At 38.8% G+C, this 22,567-nt stretch overlaps 1 protein-coding gene across 2 annotated transcripts in view; it reads right to left on the reverse strand.

Moving 5' to 3' along the window:
* The window catches only part of LOC103482325 (partitioning defective 3 homolog), a 384,595-nt gene that overhangs the window by 96,759 nt on the left and 265,269 nt on the right, over positions 1 to 22,567 (reverse strand). For both annotated transcript variants that reach the window (XM_008438421.2, XM_017301982.1), the window contains exon 20: positions 11,976 to 12,095. In XM_008438421.2, coding sequence (XP_008436643.1) covers positions 11,976 to 12,095 — 120 coding nt within the window. The remainder of the gene's footprint in view (positions 1 to 11,975; positions 12,096 to 22,567) is intronic.

Consider the following 22,567-nt stretch of genomic DNA (forward strand, 5'->3'; position numbering starts at 1 on the left):
TATGATTAATGTAGTTACAGTTCTATCCATGTTTTAATGTTGCAGAGCTCAGTCGTTTTGCAAATAGTTCAAAGTTTAAACTGGCATTTTGAACATTTTTTATCTGGTCATTTTGTGCAAGATTTAACAACTAGAAAATGGCAAAAAATAAGAATATTTTTTCTACTCTGATTGGCTGCTGTTACCAATTTTAACTTGAATGTTCATTGCATTTTTCATAGACGCCTGTGAAAATAATTTATATTCCCATGACTTTTTTGATCTCTGGGAAATTATTTTTGATGATAAATACAGAAACAAGCATAAAAATCAAAACATCTACAATAGTGATAGCAATATTAATGATAAAATGAAGGTCAGACCAAAGTAGCCTACAAATTCTTTGGTGGGGGGGCGGTGAGGGACCTGGATAAAGGCTTGGGGGGCGCTGGCCCAAAAAAGGTTGAGAAACACTGATGTAAAGAGTTCTGAACTACATTGTTGCTGAAATGTACAAAAACGTGACTGATTGATTCTCTTCTGTTGAACATCACTAAACATCTGCATCAGACTACAATTGGCTCTTGATTTAAAATGTACATGATGGGATGTAATAAATCTCACACCAATAAAGCAGACGGCGGTTGTATGTGGAGCACAAGGTGCCCCTTTATTAACACTTGAGCACCTGCACCCCAAAGTGTCTTTGCCACAACACTGACTCTTTTGCAATGAAGTATGTGAAAAGAAGTGCCAGTCTCAAAATGTAAACACTGCAAAAACACAGAATCTTACTCAGTATTTCTGGTCTAGTTTCTAGTGCAAATATCTCAGTACACTTAAAATAAGACAAAACTAACTTTTCAGCAAGATATAGGAGCTTATTTTAAGTCAATAATTCCTTTATTTACATGAAAAAGTACTTGTTCTATGTTATGTGATTATTTCACATAACATTAGAAAAATGCCTTATTATAAGTGAAATAATCTACCAATGGAATAAATACTTTTTAAATCAGTATTAGGGAATTATTGACCTAAAACAAGCTGAAAAGTTACTTGCAATTTAGTTTTGTTTTATTTCAAGTGTTCTAAGATATTTGCACTAGAAACTAGACCAGAAATACTGGTAAAGAGAAGGTGGGAAGGAAATCTCATGTTCTTCTCTTCATGCCCCCTTCCATGTTGTTCCACCCCTGGGAACCCTGCCACACAACACAGCCTTTCACAGACCTTTCCCGTCGCACAGAACGGTTCCATGCGAACGCCCATCTGTCTGCAGCTAACTAGACTCACGCTGCATGTGTGCGAGCAGATCTGGCACCGCGGGAGGAGTCAGAGAGGACAGTGGAGGGGAGAGAGAGAGAGATACAGAGTGAGGAACGCCGAGGACAGCCAAAAGGGGGCTACAGGGGGCATCTAAACTTCCACTGTGGTGACCCTGGCAACAGCAGCCACCAAACCGTTCACTGGTTCCAGATGTTGGACGCACTACAATGGGGAACACACTCATGCACGCACAGGCAGCCTCCTACTGCTAAAACTTCCCCGTTACCTCAGGTCACAGGTGACCTCTGACCTCCCCCCCTAGCTGCTCTTCGAAGATGATTGGCAGGTTTGGAGCACAGCACAATTCCCCCTGCAGGACTGGCTCTCCCAGGTCTGTGTGTTTTAATAACGGTAATCACATTTCAAACAATCACCATTTTTCAGTGCCAGATTAACCCAATTCCCACATCCTGTCCATAGGCGGCCGTGTTTACTCCTAACCGCCCGGAATCCTATTTTCTTGGTATTATCTGGAGAATGAGATTTGGAAGGCTGATGCAACGCTCCAAGATGTGCTGTCATCTTTAGCGACGAGCTGAGCCGTTCTGTTCTTTCTTTTGAATATTTGAGAAGGTGATGTGGAATAAAAAAGTATCAATTTAGATAGTTAAAACTGGGGTGCTTTAATTTTGCTTTTCTTTATTTGGGAAAAAAAGGGCAAGATATGACATAAAAACCCAAACTTTGCACAAGGTTTTCCACCTGTACAATGATGTCAGGTCTCTGTTGGGAATGATGTTACTGCAGGTTCACGTCACTCCCCTGGGATTTAAAGAGCCTCTGGTGTTTTATGGACTAATCAGATCCATGAAAAACAGTCTTAGTGACCTTAGGGTTGGAATAATGGCTTTAAGCTAGAGATGAAACGTCCTTTCCAGGCTGGAGTCTGACATGAAAAAAGTCAATTAACAGACTTTGCAAAACTAGCAAAACTGTAAGTCATGTGGCCGTCAAATGTCATTGTTTTATTTGGATCCAGTTTGTGTTAAATCATTTAAACATTCAGTATTTTTTCCTGCATGTTTGAAGGGAAATATTTCACTGGAATAATGGAGAGTAATAAAAGAGGATAACTGGGTGACTGAGTGGCATACCTCAGACATCACTATTCAGCAGGCAGAAAGGTGTTTGTGCCAAGTTCATTTTTACCTAAGTCAAACTACAAATTAACTTTATGTTAAGATAAGATAAACCTTTATTGTCCACAGAAATGTTGCACGTAATTGAGTTGAAAAATATATGGTTTGTTAAAGAATAATTTACTTTTGCTATGTCTCATTTGTTTTGTTTTTTAATACTTACTAATTCCCTGATTATCTGGCAGTAACAGTTCAATAATCTGTACTGTACTGTCTGTAGTGTCTTGTGAACGCCACCAAGTGCTCAAACAATTACTAACCGAATTATTGAGAGAGTAGATCAGACTGCCGTTCTGTTGCAGCCACTCCAAGCATTTAGCATGCTGAGGTAAAGGAATATTCATTGGTGTAGGGTGTCTGAATAGTGTAGCACAAGATTATATAATGTTATAATTGGGTCCGTATTGTGGCATTTGTGTAGCACTTAAAAAATGCTACAAGTGTAGGTTATAACGGTTAAATGGTGTCTTCAAACTGTGGCAGCTAATATTTTAACATGTCCTAAAAAAATGTGTAATAGCTTGGTTTAAATGGACATGCAATAGAAATAATATTAGAACATATGGATGTATGCAACAGTGTTCTAAGACTGATATTTATCTATAATTAAAATTATGCACAATTTTTTTTTTGTAGAATTGACAACCAAGTTGTACTTTTTGAAAAGCAAACATTGCAATCTTGTTCTACGCTACCGTATTTCCAAATACTTACCAAAATGCTTTGAAAAAGAAAAGAAAGAAAAAAAAAAGACATCGAACAATAAAGTTGTTCTAAAAGCAGAACAAGAGTGCCGGAATGCATGGACCACTTTTCCGCTCATTAGCCTCAAACCTCAACACGCCTGCTAACAGCGTTTTACTTCAGCAACCTGTAACAGCTTCACCGCCAACTCCTCCCCTCCCCCCACTTTCTCCTCAGACACCACCCCTGTTCTCCACCACATATACTCCATTAGCCAATTAATGGCCCAGTATGTTAACACCCAGGTAAGTCTGGCCCACACCAAACACATTATTACGGTACAATCCCAATTACCTCCCTGTCTTCTTTCTCCTCCTCTAACCACAATCCACATTTAGCAAAGAAAGCAATGTAGTTTCAAAACTAACCCTGCAAGGGAGATAATGGGACAGTAAAGTATCAAACTGCAGGCTTGCTTTGGGTTATTTCATCAAATTGTTGAAAAAAAAGAGAGAGTAAGTTTCTAGTTCAGCTCCAGCATTTCAAGTGTTTGGACTTTGAACAAGAGGAAAAATTGCATTAAGTTTTAAGCTTTCATAACTTTGTATTGGAATGGCATTTCCTCTTGGTAAATACACCGTCTAGACAGTCTAATGCTAAGGCAACCAGGGCAGTTCAAGTTCAGCCTCTAATTTTCTGACTAAACATTTCGTCAAGAAGATTATGACAAGCAGATGACACCCTGCTTCGCTTTTTCCAACATGTCCATATCAACTACAAAAATCATTTACAACGTGACTAGTGTGAAGGACCACGTCAAGCTATTAGAGTGTTGGTGAGACGTCGACACACACTCACAAAGGAAAGAAATGCCTTGTTCATTTTGTCCTTTCAAGATGCATTTGAGCACAAACAGGCAAAAAGCAACTTCAACAAATTTCATAAATGCTCACACCAGCTGGAATTGATGATTAAAGGAGCTGAAGTTGGGGGTCATATTGCTTAACCTTAGATTTAACTAGATGTTAAATTAAGCAAGAAATAAACCCCAAACACTCACCATGTAGGAAAGACATTAAACATAAAGTTACACTAAAGCCTTGACCTCAACTGGACGTAAAACTCCTGGACTACGATTAAAAGCCGCGTCCATGACAAGAAACCAACCAACTTATTAAAACTATATTTTCTGAATTTAAGATTAGTCAAATAGACAATAAGAGTAATGCAGGTGGAGTATTACTGCCAATAAAAAGCATCAAGAATATATACTCTCCAAGAAATAGATACCTAAATATTAATGGGAGCCCATAGTACATCTGACCATGTCTGGATGATAGAAAACCCACAAAAGAAAATCCAAACTTGAGCATGGATGGACTTAAAATTTATTGTTTCTTGTCTACCCTTAATAAAGAATGGTAAAAGATCTGATTAAAAGCCACAAAAATGATACTAAAGGGGCACCATCATGTATTTTCCAGGCACATAGTGCCATTTTAGAGCACAATCATATAACTATGTTAACATCAGTTGTAAAAAAAAATGCTGTATGTATGAAATATGACTCATAAGACATTTGACTTTGTGATTTCACGGTTTGAAATTGGGCCTCTAATGCTTTAAGAAACTCCTGCTCTTTCTGAAACTCCCCTGTAGGGAAGCCATTATAACATCTGTCCTATATTAACTGTTTAACAATATTTTACCATGGAAATTAAAAGATTTCTCAAAAATTCACAAAAGAATCAAGACTATGTTTTTGATGAGAAAATACCATTATAATTTGATGTAAAGCTCAATAAAGTCAAGCTTACATAATACCTACTAATATTAATGCCTATTAATGCCTGTTTATGAAAGCTTCTTACTGGCGCTGTGCTGCAGAAACAGACCTTAAATCTTTTTTTTAAGGTCTCTCTGCCTTAATTACATGCCAATTCTGAGCAAACAAGAAGCAATGTTTTGATGTAGCGAAGCTAGCGGGTTCCATCGCCATATTTCTGTCAGTGTTTCATCCACGCTAAGCGACACAAGAGTGAAAAGAGAATGTCGCCTTTATTTCTTATTCATTCTCAAGTCAGCACACTTAGCAGTTTGAAGGCATGCCTCTTCGGCGTGGATTGTTTCGGCAGATGAAGCGGAATGTATTTGCTCTTGTACTCTTAAATTGAGATTTGTGAAATAGATTTTTATTTGCAGTACGCCTTCATCATAACATGCTCGCGGTATTCCAAAGTGCAGGTGGAGGGCAGAATGACTGAATCTCATCAGAGGATGGCAAATGGCTCCACACGCAGCCACCTGTGCAGAATCACAAACCTCGAGCGGCCCATCTCGGCGTCGAAACTGGGCTGGTAACGCAATCACGGAGATAATTGTTCTGTTTTCTAGTGTTAATAATCATATTAACTTCCTGTAGGTATCAATATAATTACAAATCTCGTCGCTCTTCTCAATCAGTCGGTTAGACCTTTCTCTGAACTCGCGCCGCAAATGAGATGCAGATGCCACATTCGAAAATAATGAGATAGTTTGACAAAGTGGAACAGTATCACCGGTCGCAAAAAGAGTAAAAAAAAAAAAAAAAAAAAAAAAAAAGAGTTCCCCGAGGCAGATTGCTTTTTCATTCTTTTGGTAATTAGAAAAGCAAATTCTCATCCCTAATCGAGGTTTGTTTTGTTTTCTTGTCCTTTTTTCTTAAAAGCAAATTGTGCTGACTAGTTCAGAAAAAGGGGTCAGGTTGTGTTTGCCTGGAATCAGCTTGAAGTCTATTAAGAAACAAGAGGAAGTCTCTTTCTTGGAATAAAAAAAAAAAAAGAAAAACAATGATGAGCTCTGCTGTAGTCCAGGCAGGGGTAACAAAAGGAGTGGCAGAGGACTGCTGGTCGCTGATTAGAAGCCAAGCAGACCCAAGCAGATAACAGAGAATGGACATCATAATCAGCCGCTTCAGAGAAAGAGAAAATGGTGCTCAGCCCAGGCAGAAAATGGAGACGGAACAATGTCACATTTCTTTCTTTTTTTTTTTTTTTTTGTCCAATCACTTTGGACAGAAAAATTAAATTTCAGGACTGCAATGTGCAGAGATAAGCCAGAGACTGATAGAAGCCCGACCAACGCTACGCCGCTTGTGTGTCTTTCATCCTTTCTCTTCACCCTGATGTTACTGGATGAATAAGTCGGGCTGTCGCTACGGATGCAATCACGGAACTTGTTGAATCCATTGGCCTCCCAACATGAGCCAGTCGGATAAAAGTGTTATGGGTGCTGTCCGCAGACTAAAGAGAAGCAGAAAACTGGCTTGCTCTGCCGAGATAAGCTACACCCCAAAGGGTTCACACCAGCCATGTTTTAGTCTGCTTTAATCAAACTCCAGTTTGTTTGCGTAGCAAGTCCAGCTCGTTTGGAATGTCTGATAAAACTCTGGTCCACCTAAAAAACCTAGGTCTCGGTTCGGTTGAAGTGAACTCTTGTGCAGTTCAAATACAAAAGGTAAGGTCATTTTATTTATATAGCACATTTTCAGCAACAAGGCAATTCAAAGTGCTTTACATGAATTAGAAGGAAATACAAACAAAGCAACCAACCAAAAGAAAGACAAAAAGGTAAAAGTACAGAACAACGTATTGGTTCCCCGTGTTTAATAAGAATAAGAATAAGAATAAGAGGTCCATAGTTTATAAACTAGTAGGGGTTTCTCTGGATCCTTGACCTGATAAAATTAGATGTTGGTTCTCTATGATAAGATTATTGAGGTATAGAACTAAATATTGGTTCTCCATGTTTGATTCTATAAAGTAGATGGTAGATGGTACTTTATAAGTTTGTTCTAGATTTGTAATATAACAGGATTTTCTCCTGGTCTTGTTCTGATATTAAAAAGTTTAAATGCTAGATGTTGATCCAACGTAATGAGTAGCCTCTCTACATAAACTAACATGAGTTTCTCTCGATTCCAGGTTTGTTTTAATTCCTGTTCTGGGAAGTATATAAACTAAATGTTCCTGTTCTGGGTTGCTGTATAAGTACTCCACAATTTGTTTTGGTTGTATTTACCGAAAGCATGCCAGAGACCATCCCAAAAGCAAGAAATGAACTACAGCGCAAGGCATTCTGGGTAAATGCAACCAAAACAAACACACGTCTCACATTAGCAGGAGAAATAGCTTGTGATCTTTTGACAAAAGACCAGAGAAAAATTTTACAGTTGCTATATTCTCACTCAATTTCTGTTAACATTTCGTGAAGTTGCGCTCTGTCGTCTCCTGAGGTCCTCGTTTTTTGTTTTTTTTTTGGTAGTTCTTGGTGCAGCGCCACCACAGGCGAGGGTGTAAACACAGTTTACCACAGTGTCGTGTGGACGCGAACCGCACCAGCTGGAAACAGAACAGATGTTGCCATTTTGGCTCCCAGTTGTTGGCAGGTTCTTGCTGTATTTGTGTTTCTCTCTGTTTCTCTCTGGGTATTCCGGCTTCCTCCCACAGCATAAACACCTTTTCTGTTTGGGTTTGTTTTGGCCGTTTATCTTTTGTGTCTCAGGGTTATGCCCTTGTGACCAACGACTGATGGGTACTAGCACCAACACTCACGTAACCCTATAAAAACTGAGCAAAAATGGATTGTTGGATAATCAACTTTTACTCTTTATTAGAATAAATGTTAGACATTACAACCTGCCCCTATTGTGCTTAACCAACCTACCCCTGTCCTACCAACCTAAATTGAGTTGTTTGTACAGTCTAGTGCTCTACCCATCCTGATGCAGGTTAGGATGCTTTTTAATGAGACATGAAATGACGAAGCACAGCATCTTTGTAAAAAAAACTGCCAAATTTGACTAAAATTCTGCAGGGAACCACTCACTGTGGCAGTGATGCAACACAGCTTAGCTCCAGTAGCGATGTCAACGTTTTATGTACTCTCATCTCCATCACTTAGAGCTCAGAAGACACTGAAAGGATATTAATTTGGATCACACCTAACCTAAAATAAATTGATTGTGTCTGTGAGCCTCGCAGGCCAAACCATCAATTACAAGAATCATAGAAGGGTCAAAGTTTTAAATATAAGATCATCGCTTCCTTATTATAGCAAACCTTTTATAAAGTAATCTGCTTCACCTCTTCACTGGCTGCTATTTTTAATCACTTAAAGCACTTGTCAGAACTGTCTGCTCGGATTAATGATCACTAATGTCGGCTGAGCAGACACTTTGGGTTCACAGCTGTGGGTAGTGCTCCGACGCAGCGTCGTCATAAGCCTGAATTGATGAGCTCAATCATTTCTTAAAGGCACTCAGAAATGTCCGGTCTCCATTTCAGGAAAAAAAAAAAAGAATGCTCAATCAGCTCAGATGACTTTTGTGGACAACTACGACTGAAATTTATCGCAGCAGAAGAGCGAAACAGCGATGTCACCAAAGAACGCAAGCGGTAATGGACGTCTGAGCCGTCACGGTGCCGAACCTTAATGCTTTGGATGTCGGCTTTATGGCACGTTGGTCTATTATTAAAAACCACCATTTCCCATAGGATTTCCTTTCCATTAGCAGGGGGTCAGCCTTTGCAGAAGAAACATGGGAAGAGTTCAGAGATGCAGAACGGACATGAGACGGAGTGAGAATCTGTTCAAGACAAATCAGCAGTAATGTGTGACAGAAGTGATAAAAAAAGTGAAGAATATAACAGGTACAGTGTTTATTCAATGCTTTGAAAAGGATTCATTACTTTTGAACATTTTGTCACATCATAGAAACAAACTTCAGTGTACATTATTGGAATTTTATGGGATAAACCAACTTAAAGTGGAGGATAAATAGAAGAAACACATTTGAATTTAGTATATCTGAGTTAATATGTGGTTTTACTAACTTAACATGGATTATGTCGGTGTGTTTTTATACCAGTTTTGTACATCTAGAAACTGAAATTGTTGGACATTTTTCTTTACGAAATAGTTTAAAGGTCAGATTAGTTAGAGTGTGTGTGAACATAAACCTCCAAGGCTTGCCTCTTATCCTCTAGTGCTGGTCCAGACTTTCACCACACAGATGACCGTTCATCTGAAGCACTTCATTGTTGCTCTGGCTGAATGTTTGTTGTCGTTGTCCTGCTGAAGGTGAACATCCGCCACAGTCTAGTAGCTTTTACGCAGCAGGTTCATAACTTTTAGTCAAAAAGTTCACCAAAATTATATATATTTTTAAGTTTTTTTTACACATTTTGATTCCATTTTGTCCACATTTTTACATTCAGATCTGCTGAACAATAGCAAAGAGTTTTTTGTGCATTTTCTTTGTCTAAAAATTTATTTTGGGTGTATAATCTACTAGAATGATTGTTACCTCATCATTCCATTGAAAACAACAGCTGCACATAGTTATGTTTAGTGGATGTACTAAGGTCTCCTTCGGACTATTTAGTTTTATTTGTTGTCAAATTCAACCAAAGTCTCCCTTTACTTTAATTTTAGGAGTATTTATTTAACATTCTCATCTGGGAAAACCTAAACCAAGTAATTTTACTGGAGGCCCACATTTTACCATTATTGATAAAAAATCATATGCTGCAGCAAAGTATTCTTCATGACGCATTTTGCCCACATGTCTCACTTTGGACAGCCCTGCTTTAGCAAATCTTCCAGGATGCCCTGTGTTTAGCTCCTTCAGCTTTGCCCAAATCCTCAGTTCCTGCTGAATAAAATGAGCTCTATATGCAGCCACCACCATGCTTCATAGTGGGGGTGGTGTGTTCAGGAAATAGTGTAAGGTCTGCTTCCTACTAAATGTAGCAGTAAGCCAAGAATTTTTTTTATCTCCTTGTCTGGATAGAGAACTTTCTTCCACATCTTCATCATGATCCCTAGATAACTTGAAGCAAATTGCAAATAAAAGCTGTTATGATGTTTTTTTTTCCCAACTACGGCTTTCTAGTCCTTCGTTTCCATTAAATGTGCTCGACTGAGGATGTTTTCTCAGCAGAATTCGTAGTGGATCTCTGCTGCTACCTCGACATTGCTATGAGCCTCTTGGCTTCTTCTATGATTTATGTTTATTCCATTAGGCCTTTCAGTTTAAGTGGACAGCACTGCCCTGGTAGGTTTGTACTGTGAATTTACATTTTAAGAAGGGGAGGACTGCATTTACTAGATATGTTACTTCTAAAGGAGTGGATGGTGAGAGGTGAAAATAAATGCAGACTTTAGCTGTAAAAACCGCCATTTTCCTCCCACTTCACAATCATGAGCTGCTTTGTGCTGTTCCGTCACATTTAATCCCAATAAGGGTTTGAGGTTAACAGAATGTCAAAAAGAAATAAAAAATAGGTTCAATAGGCATGAATGCTTGTCCATGGCGCCGAACATTATCTCATGCCCACTGTGTTTTTGTATCGATTCTTGCTGTTTGGGAGCCGTTCAAAAGGAGATGGGTCTGGATGGGGAAAAAACAGGCCTGCTGGTTTCCAAAGCTCACTGAAAGAAACAGGCCAGGCCCACAGCCAGAGAGGTTTATGGTCTGAATGGATCGGACCTTCACTGCAAATCACAGTTCAATACCACGAAGCGACGTGGTGCAGTTATTTGAGTAAAACCTCCAGATGTTCCATTCAGCAGGGAAGACGGGCTTTGTGACAGTTCAGGCTCTCTCTCCCTCTGCATGTGTGTGTGAGTGGGTGTGTGTCTGTGCATTACGTTCTCAACAACCATCCATCCCTTTTCTCCCGTCGCTGTAAGAGGGCGCGCTATCAAGCGCCATTGTTTCTATTCAATTAGCCGTCATTACCAATGGCAGTTTGATTACTGAGTTCATTTGGCTGGTGGAGAACAACGGAGGCGGCAAGCTGCCTTTTCATTCGTCCCGCCGCCGATGGCGTCTTCCTCACTGGTGAGTGTTACATGTTGGTGAGGAGCGAGGTCACATCCCGATACGTCCACAATACGATCAGAAGACACAAAACCGCAAGGATGGGATCAAGAGAAACAGTGTGTTCTTTGGAGACCAACAACCGTCGTTGATGCTTGTTAATCGTTAATCACCAAACAATAAGACTGAATCCACAGGACTGACACTAAGAGCTGTGATTGGCACGGGCCAATAGAATCCATAACTGATTCATTCAATGTGCTGCTGAAATGGAAAGACACGTCTTGAATATTGGCAAACTGTCCACGCCTGTCCAGCTCAAGAATTTAGGTTTTGTTTTAAATAACAGCAATTTGAGCTGAAACACTGGAACAGAAAGAAAAATGTACTTTTGTTATTCAGTCACAAAAAGCAAAGAAAAACAATTTCAGAGTGTTGGAAAAAAACAGCAATGCATTTGCAAGTTTGAACCATTTCTGTACAACCAGAGAATGTTTCTGAGAACTGCTCCACATCTGTTTTTCATGGAGTCAACTCCTGGTTCTTGTGAACAGGTATTTCAACCCACATTCCAGAATTTCTCTGAGTTTTTTGGTTTGTGATGCAGAAACAGCATTTTTTTCTCCAGTAAACCCAAAAGATTTCTATTAGACTATGGTCTACAGACCACTCCAAAATGTCAATCTTATACATCTGGAAACAAGATGGTGTGTTTGGGATTGTCAGGGCGTTTTCCTCTTCTGCATATGACAATATGACTTCTTCAAGTAGTTTCAGATACTGAAACTGATCCATGATCCCTAACAGGGATCAATACAAGTTGATTAATTTTATCGATCAACAAACGATTAATCGATGTGCGGAAAATTTTCTTAAAAACCTGACGTTTCTCTTGAACCTCTATTTGTTTGAGTAAACTCTACCGGCATCATTTTTATTTGGAGGGGGCGGCCATTAGCTAGTTCAGAATCTGCGCCTACCTTTCCTGTTCCTGCTTCATTTGGATGGTTTCATCTTCATATCCTTGCATGTCTTCAGCTTTCGATCTTCTTGAGCTCTTTCTCTCCACCTTGTCCTCGTCCTTCTTGCCCTTTCCAAACCTAGAAAAAGAAAAGAAGACTCAGAATCGGATTTATGGGCCAAGGAATCACAGTGAATCACAGTGAACACACATTAAGTGTAACTGTAGAACCTTTAGAGGAGAGTTAAGGCTAGCTAACTAGTCAGGCTGTGAGGTGTTTGTTTTATTCAGCAGACAGACTCAGAAAAACTGCCACTGTAGTGGCTCTATTTTGCAGATAGCACTCTGTAGCAAAAACCTGAAGGACGGAGGAGGAAGCATGCAGTGTTTTCCAACACAGTATAAATATATTTATGAGGCCAATCTCTTTCACTTTATCAGGGAAGTTCAGGTAAAACATTTTGTTGAAAATTAAAGTGTCAAACTGTCAGGGTGTGCAGGCTGTGTTTGTATTGTGAAGACGATCTCGGAGGGCACCAATTCAATACTGAAATAATAATGTGCCTATTCAATATAAAGAGAATCTGAATGCATCAAGTCGCATAAAGATAACAAATCAGTGTTTTTTTTTCCTTTCTTTCTGCACTCCATTTAGTAAAAAAAAAAGTGTGCATTATCAGTAGAAACTTTAGCATAAATAGTACAAACGGTCAAAGTCAGTTTTTCTAAAGAAAGGATAAACTAATTTTTTTTTTCTTCCTGAGCTTCACCGAGTGATGGGAGCTGTGACAACTCGTGATTTAGACTCAAGCAGGGAGAACAAAATATCTGCATCCTGGCAAACTGTAGGGGAAGGAAACTGGCTGCAAACTTTTTACGTTTTAATGAGAAGAATTTGTGATAGGTTGATAGAAAATGGAGGAGAAGGCAAAGTGAGTGGTTTTAATGATTCTTGTGGTAGAAAATTGCTCAGCTCCGGTGGATTTGTGGTCATGATATACACGTCACAGTGAGATGTGTTAGCAAAACTTGACATGGCGGCTGGTTGCCAGGCTCTCATGCATATCAGGAGAGATTTTCACCTACTTCTGTTTACAAAAACTCTGAAACCTTTAAGTTGTACTTCTACTTGTGTCAGCTCAGTCCACACACTGACTGTAGGACTGAGGTCTATGTTGGTTAGGCCACTCAATGAGGTTCCTGGACTTGTTTGTTGCATTGCTATGTTTTGCATTATCAAAGTTAAAGATCCACCCAGAACCCATCTTTAGACTTCTGGGTAAAGGAAGAAGTTTATGTTACATGACCTTGATAGTAAACTCCTCTGGTCAAACAGACAAATTACTGTAAAGTGTAACGTTTCTCCCAAATGGTGTTTATTGGTGAAATGTCTCTTGATCCAAACATGGTAGCTCAAATTAGTGCAAACTGGGTCTCATCTCACCACATCTCCAGTCTGTTCTGAATTATTTAAATGTTCACTACATTCACTAAGCAGCTTTATTTCACCACTATGTACCTATTATTATTATTTTTTTGCCTAGGAATGAGGCTAAAAATACACAACGCACAAGCAGTAAGTGCACTCGCTGTTAAGTGAAATGTTGACAATGTGACATGGTTATAGAATTAACCAAACACTCCAATGAAAATAACCCGATACAGTCATCTTCGATGTTTATGGGCTAGCTGTGTAGAAGGGGAAATAAACGGTAATTCTTCAGTGCGTTAAATTTGAAAAGGACCCACCAGTCTCCACGCGTCTCAGGTTTTCAACGAATCGGTTTGAGAGCTGAGGAGCGTTGAAACTAAATGCGTCCTGCCCTCTGATGACCTGCAAGGATCTAAGAGGGTCAAACCTGCAGTGACTCGGACGTATCTAGGTCCTTTGTCGTTCTGTACCTTATAGAACCATTGCAACTTTTTAAAACAAATCTTTCACAGCAAAAACAGCAAGGGTGATATGATCCATTGTCTTGGTACTGCTCGGTGTTGTTGCAGAAGCTTTATAGATCAGATGTGGCTGTATGTAGACTTTCTGCAGAGATCAGTCAAGAAACCACCACACTAAATAAAACCAGGTTCCAGTTTTGTGCATCCTGTTTTGACCTAGATATCTGCCAGTTAGGTGTGGACCTCTAACCTCACATAATTGAGACCAAAAACTATCCATTGTTTAAGTTTGACTTCTTAAAATTATTCTGGAGAAAATGGAGAATAAATGCAGAAACATTATGTGGTCTCATAATGACACATAAATATAATTGCGTGTGTCATCAGCATACGTATACAAACTGATATTTTGATCCGCAATCTGAGGTATGAGGATCGTACCAATATTGAGTCAAAGTGGCTCAAAAAGGGAGCTTTGAGGAACCCCAAATGTAATCTTTGTTCACTCAGATTTTTAATCAAGAAATGACAAGGTTTTAAGCTAATTTAGCAAAGTTCTAGACAATACCATCCACTTTTCGAGTCTGTGAATCACCACGTCATGATAAAGTTCCATTTGTATAATGTTCATAAGTACTTCAACTTAAATCTGATAGAAAATGCACTACTGACTACAGTTTGTCTTCTCAGTTGTGCTAGCTTCACACAGTCTACCTGATCAGAAGGAAGATTTGATTGAATCTAGGGTAGAGACTGTGGATGTCACTGGCAGCATCTCATAATTAAAAGTAAAACAGGATTTGCTGCTGCTAGCCGTTTGTTCGGGGAGCAGCATCACAGCCAGAGAAACCCACAGACTGTCGAAATGAGGTCATTTCATAAAAGTATTTGAGAACTTTAAGGACAAAGCAGTAGCAGGAAAGGGTGCAGACATGAGAGCAGGTGGCCACAAGTGGCAAGAAATCCAATAAATATAATCACTGACAAATCTGGGTTTTATCGAGCCTTTTTGTTCCACAATGTGCCTCAATGCACTTTATGTACAGACATTGATTATGATGTTTCACATGGGTTTTGTTTTGGTTTTTTTGGGAGTAGTCCCGCTCAATTTTAAGACCGTGAAAGCACTAAGCTCTGCAGTCTCCAGTCCCTGCGGTTTTTCACTCCAGGTTTATTTTTACCTTCCTCGCAGCAAAGCTTTTCTTGACAGTTTGAAAACTTTCTCTGAAAGCTGAAAAATTACATCAGACAAGATTTGACTTTTAGGCGATGGAAGCAGATATATTCATGGAAAGGGAGGCTGCTTCCCTAATGAATGTTTTTCTTTTTTTTTGTCCTTCTTTATATTACAACAACATGGAACTTGCAAACGGGTTTGGAAGAAACCTATTTGGAATTCCAATGTTTTCTCATTTGCCGCTTTCTTTGCAAAAGCAACGTGTTGCCACCTGTGATACAGATCGTCCGTTCAGATGTCAGATTATTTCATAAACAATAATCTCTGACTAACACAGCCATGTTCAGTAAATTAGAATATGTGTTCAGATGAGGATATTTTGTAAGAATATATATATATATTTTTTTTAAATTGGCAACCTCTAACCATGTATTAAACAAAGTGGTCATTAAGGATACATTTTAAAATGTGTTTTTTATTGGTCTTTTGTAATGTTCTCATTTTAAATGTCATCTTTTTCATTAACTGGAAGTGGAAAATCTGTCTGTGCGTGATAATGTGGATAATGCGCTTCACTTGGTGATAAAGCTGAAAAAATATCAAAAATATAGTAATTTATTGAATACCCGTATGTCTGCTTACAGAAGACGACAAATACCTTGCTTGAATGATGTTTATTAACCTTCTGGTGGAATTTTGCTTTTATCTTTTCTTTTATAATTGCCATTCTTCCTCTAAAAGCACGATGAAACCTTACGGGAGTAGAAACTTTAAATAAACTTTTCCTTCCCTTTTTTCGTCTGGATTGACATTAATAAAGTGAGAGATGTCTTTATTGCGAAACATATTGACGGATTAAGCTGAGCAAGACCTTGGGCATGCAGCAGCTCCATATGAAAGGCTATTCCCACATCTGTTGTGTCCTGAAAGAGGAACAGATCAAAGCACGAGACCAGGAAAGAGGGAGAAAAGGCAATTTAGGAAATCTGCTGCGTCACTGACAACAAGGTGAGCCTTTTAACTTTGGTTGTCTGAGTTTTGTCAGACTACCATGAGCATCCAAAATATTACCTACAGATTATGAAACATTTATTATTCCTTCATCTGGATGCAGAAAGATTTAAAACGGTGTCAATACAGAAACTGTAGCTACTGCCAACAATAATGCTTCAAATGTTTCTATTCCAGCCACTTTAACTGGTATTATTAGGATCCTATAATTTCTGAGCTGTGGAAAATGCAGATGAATCATGGAATTTAATAATCAAAATCGAATCCACAATAAAATGCAGAACCTATATAAGCATTTTTTCACTTCTAAAAGGCAGATTTTCTTTCATGCTAAAAACACAATTTTATGGCTTTTAGCATGAAAACTAAGAATGTTTGGGTTCTTCAAACAAACCCAAACATTCAGTTTTTTATTATTCTTTTTTCACCAAAAATCCATACCCTAACCATAATAAGGCTTAATAAGTATGGTAAAATGCAATTCAGAAAAAAAAATGCAATTCAGAAAAATTTAAGTGGAATTTGGGTGAAAAATAAAATGGAATTCACAGGGCCTTATGTGCTACTTTAACACAGAGCAGAAGAAAAAACACCCCACAAACATTAAATAATCTATTGATTACAAAAATCATTTGGTATAGACAAACCAATGAGGTCCAGGTCGTTCCACAAGCTTCATGTTGGCTGTTTTAAATGGTTCCAAACCCAGTTTTGGAGTGTATTTACGAACATCACCAAAATATGTCCAGGTTTCATTCCCCTAGCTGCTGGTTACAGTCAGGAGCAGGTGCGCTGTATATGTCTTTGGAATCAATAAAGTATTTTTGAATTTGAACTTGATGCCGCCGCCGCTTGGCGGGTTCATGCTTGGCCGGTTTTGGAACAGAAAAAGCAAGCCAGCATGAAAAAGCTTTCAAAATAAAAAAGCTTTCATCCCTCAGGAAATAATAAAGTATTATTAGCTGCTATCTATCTTATCTATATGTGAGCCAGTATGGATCTTTTTGAAAATCTGTGGGTTCATAAAAAGCCATGTTCCCAATTCTCATTTTTACTAATAATTGATGTTATTGTATGATCATTTCATATGAAAAAAAAAAAAACCCTCCAAACACTTCTGAATATTAATGGCCCAAAATCAACATAAGATTCATGAGTACATTTGTAAACTCGTCTTTGGCACTGTATGTGTTGAACACATTGTACAAGACAAATTATGATCAAATGTATTCAATTCAAGATACTCAATCTTAATTTCCTGAGTATTACATCAATTATGTTTTGTTTTTTTTCCAATAAAATGTTTTTAAATGCTAATCAACACTTGGCATGTTACTGATGAACTGAATGCTGTAACGTGAAAGGGAGTTAGTGAAACTGTAATTTATCCAACACGATACATGGTCATATATCATAGAAAACAGAAAGGTTTATACCCCCCCAGCACCGGGTGCCTCATACATCATCTCCATTGATTTATGGACTAATAGTCTGTCAAGGCTCAAACACAACAGAGAAGTAAAAAGTCAAAGACAGAATTTCTAAAGAGGGAGAGAAAAAAAATAAATTATGCAAAGCCTCAAAGCCAGTTTGATTTGTACAATCATTTAATCTGGGGAGTGGATTTAAGAGAAGCTAATCTGTTTTGACATCTTCTATGGGGAATTTTTGAGGCTAGTTCAGAAGTTACTCGCCTGAGTTTAGGGAGAAACAAAAGCAGAAAACGCATCGCGTTTCTACTGCCTAAATGCTTTGACAGAGTGTGAAAGGATATAAAAGACCACCGGGGGTTTAACCTGAAATGATGCACTCACTCTGAGTGTTAAAGCATTTGCCATTATTCAAATTTGCGATTGAAAAACAGGTGAGTTAGAAAGGAGGGGGGAAAAAACGACTGTGTGTATCAATCCGAGTATGCGATGAGAAGGTAATTTCAAGGGCAGACAGTGAGAATCATTACGGTTTCTGCTCGGCCAACCTGAAACTTAATCTATATCTCCCATGGCAAAGCCCCCCCGCGGAGGTCTGATGTGGTGTTTGAGCACCCGTCCCCTGAAAGTGTGCTGGTGGCACTCAAGAGGAAAATAAATAACTACGCGCCCACCTTCAGATTTCATCTGCTGTAAAGACCCATTAAAACTGTATTTTCTCAAAGAGAAAAACAAAGAGATGCTATCTGTATGCTAATGGAAGACTGGAGCACATCACAAAGTTAAGATAGGCACATAGAAACACAACTAAAGACTCATAACTTCTTACATTTCTGTCCAATGTAATAAAATGGTGGGGGCGGGGGAAGAGAGCGATACTTCTAAACAGCTTTGCTGTTGGGCAGCAGCTTGTCAATACAATGTCAGTTTTAAAAGAGTTGGAATAAGACCTAATTCAATTGCTGTTAGCTTATGGCTTTAAGAGGCTACTATAGCTATATTTCCATTACAAATGTAAAACTTTGTCGATATTCTGCTAGTGTTGAAAAAAACACCATTTTGCAATTAACATGTTTTCAATAAATAAGAAATGTGACTAAAATAATGTGTTAAGTTGTTAAAAAAACATGCCACGCCCACATCCTCTAACTTCATGAAGTTTTCTTTGTCGTTTCTGCCAGTAACAACATCCAATTGTTGATCGTATGATTGATAATCGATGTGAAAATTTTCCAAATTTTGATACAGCCAAAAAACCACCTAATCCTAAAAAAGATAGTTTTTTTCTAAATTGCCATTTTTCCATTATACAAATGTATTTTCATATCTCCAATTTGTGCAATTTTAATCGAAACGCAGCTTATGAGATGTTGATGGTGAGTAATTTTGGCTCGACAATGTTTAAGTCTATTTGTGAAAGTATAAGTGCTTCTTTAGTTGTTTCCATGGTGAGTTGTAAGCGTCACAACACCAACCTATGACACTTAAATGCTTATCTGGGAGCATCTTGGATCCTCTGTAGAACACAACAATGGTAGCGTATGCTAACCGTTAGCTGCTAACATCTCTAGGAATTTCATACCCAGCGTCCTCTCAGCGCTATCCTAGAGATCAATTTAATCATTTTTGAAATAGTCTGGCCTACATTTGACCAGCTCCACTTTATGATTTAAAATCCTTTGATTGAATTTTCAGCTCTGGTCACAATTATGATGACAGAACAAGCAGTAAGAATTGAGAGAGTAATGTTAAGTTTTGCTTTAAATCTACATCAGGTGCATAAACTCTTAAACCACATGTGCAATATATGCCTCTATCGACCTGCTCACATCACAGTACTCCCACATTCCTTTACCTATTATCCTAGGTACAGGGTAATAGGTTACTGCTGTAATTAATTGGTTACAGCAGCAATCAATTAAAATTAATTGATTACTGCTGTATTTTTTTATTTTAATAGTTGAATTCTACCCCATAGTTCACCATCAATCCAGTGGATTGCAATTTTTCTATAAAAAATAATCTTAAAACTGAACTGGATAATTTTACACAGAACAGAGATCCTTTAAAACCCAGTCTGAGTAAATCACCATACATAAAAGACATAAAATCAGCATCATATGGGCCAGTTAAAACAGAACTAAATTGTTGTACACGGATTACAGATTCTTGCAAATCCGGTTTGAGACCAGTGAGACCTTGGACCTAATTGTCGAAAGGGGATTTCAATTTCTAAAAAAACTATTCCTAAAGTTTCAAGATTTTATTACAAGATGCCAAGAAGAGTACTGGTGTAACCAGAATGATTGGAGTTTATCTCCAGAGGTCTGTAGAGTTGTCTCTATGCTTTGCATTCGAGTTAAAACTGTGTTAATACTGTAAAATGCATAATATTTGCCTTTAAGGTTGTCATGCCGTAGGAATCTGAATACAGAACTACACCACAACCTATTAGAAAAATTAATTGATTTGTCTGACCTTTTGACTGCTGTGTGTTGAAGCAACTGTAGTGAATAAAAAATACTCGAATAGAGACAAGAAGTAAAATAAAGAAAAAGCATATCTTTACTTTGGCCTGAACATCATGCAACTATTCGCTTTCCTGGCAGGGTAACGTCAAGGAAAAATAGAAGGTTGCCTTAATGTACCAGTCTGCAGTCCATTGTCTTCTTCCCCGAGGAATTGATTATCCAAAGGCTGTAGGGTTAGTCCGAGCTTTTTCTGCTTTGCCAGACTTCTTTCTCGCAAGAGACTTGAATTTGACACATCACAAGAAAATCAACTTCAAGCCAAGATGTATCCTTCAATGCATGAGTTACAGTGGCTGGCATAACAAAAAATGACCTTTTAGAAGAAAGAAATCACTCATTTGACTAGACAAGAATTCACTGTCTGGCACTTTAGGGATTTCAACCATGACAGCCCCGTGTTTTGGCCAAGGGTGTGAGCAAACTCAACCAAATCCTTTCTAAAGAAGTGGTGGGCCGGACTCTATGATTGGCTTCGGCTCTGGGGGGTGAAGTCCTTCTAAAGTGGAGTAAAAACAAAGGGAGGGAAAGGAAGATGAGGTTGAGAATGGTTCGTCCTGGGTGGGAAAGCAGCGTGTTATTCACCGTGGCGGCATGACATGCATTTATTTATGACATCAGACTGAGTCCCAGTAAGGGGGCGACGACCCGGGCGAATCGGAGGGAAAACGATTCTTGCCACAAACTTCTATGCCTCTTAGGTTTCCCAGACAAGCAGGAACGAAACAGTAATACTAAATGTTGCTCAGTTTTAGAAACATCGCATTCGGTCTCTCACCGTGGAAAGTATATTGAAAAAGAAACTACTCTCAGGTGCGCATTGTGTGTCAAGTCAAATTGTGGTATTTAAATGCTCTATTTCTACCCAAATATCCCCACTGCTACCAACCTGTTTACATAGAAATGAAGATTTTCTGCCAGGTAAATGGATCTGGTCGTTGCAGCGCACTGTTCCGAAATTGTTTGTTGCCTTGAAATTTTTCTCAGCTGTGTCTATCAGCGCTTCATGCCATTTCTGTTCTCCGTTTCTGTGTGCTTTCCTTCTATCTTCAAGCTCCTCTTTTAGAAGTAATCTTTCTGAGTTGTCCGCTTTTTGATTTCATGCTTGCGAGCGTGTCCAATGGCCTGATCAACAGCTACGTTCCAGTGGTGGTCGGGTCGTCGGCAGACGTTGGAAGCCAAAGACAAGCGGAGCTTCATAAGCATTTCTTATCCCCGCATCCAACACCCCCGAAAGGAAAAATGAGATAAAGACGAAATGGTCTGAACCAAAATATGTGTGGAGAATGCTCCGTCACATCGAGCCGCGGGGTTTTTATTGTGTGGCACCGCGGCCCATGGTGACGGGTGTCCAATATGTTTCTTTTTTTAGTCATTTTTGTGAAAACATATGCCGAGGAGGGTATTTTGAAAACAAATTTGTGCATCCCAGTTAATCCGCTCATACTGAAATGTTTTTTTTTTTTTTCTAGCCACAGAGACCAGACAGAAACGAGATAAACAGAACCGCAGCAACATCTGAGGCACTGAAATTATATCAGAGCGAATAGCTGAGGATGTTCTCTGCCTTTAAACTAACAACTATCACTATCAAAGAGACTGTTGAGCTGAAGTGCGAGTCTATTAGTGTGTTTGCAGCAGAGTACTGTCTAAAGTTTCTAACTAATACATACGGTTGAGCATTTGGGAGCTACAGAGTACCACATTCGTCCTCTTATAATTATTCATACTTAAAGAAAACTAAAGCCAAACATGTATCTGTGTTTTTTGTGCACTAGCTTGTATCTTTATGAATCTGTGTATCGAGGGGGGCACCATGGTTCTTCCATATTTCAAACAGGCTGAACAATGCTAAGGACACGGCCCAGCCCGACATGATTGCCTGTAATGTTTCCCATAAATCACTGCATTGTGTGTGTGCGCGTGTGTGTGGACGTGCGCGTTGAGGGAAGGGCTGTTTTTGTAGACACTCAGAGGAACATTTCAAGTCCCTGGCAACCCTGATTAAAGCCTCTCATTACTACACAAATAAACAGTCGGAATGCATTCCTAAATCCATTAGTTGAAGTATATGAGTACAGCGAGGAAGAGTTTCTGAAGGGCAATCTACTACGAAACCTTCAGGCTCTCTGTTAACACCCCAGGCATCAAGGTGAGCTTTGTGTGTGTGATTTATTATTACAGTGGCTCAACAAAGTATTCACACCCCCTGAATTTCTATTTAATTTGTTGCATTACAAGCACAAACTTAACTGCATTACATTGGGATTTTATGCAATGCATCAACAGAAAGTATTGAATAGTTGAGTAGCGGAAGGAAAACAATATGTAGTCAGTTAAGAACCCATTAAAGGTTAGACAGTTTGTTGAAGAAGTAGAACTTTCCAGAGGTGGATTCCTCTATAAAGACATGGATGTCGACAATTTTGAAATCCTTGAGGTATAGCATAGGACGAAAAACAAATGGTCTGTTTACCAGGGATTGTTTCACGTGCAGGACCATACAGAGGATACTTAGAAATAAAAATGTGAAAAAGCGGTGTGCATTCAATCACAATTAACTTCTACTTCT

Source organism: Poecilia reticulata, linkage group LG20, assembly GCF_000633615.1.
Source record: "Poecilia reticulata strain Guanapo linkage group LG20, Guppy_female_1.0+MT, whole genome shotgun sequence".
NCBI lineage: Eukaryota > Metazoa > Chordata > Actinopteri > Cyprinodontiformes > Poeciliidae > Poecilia > Poecilia reticulata.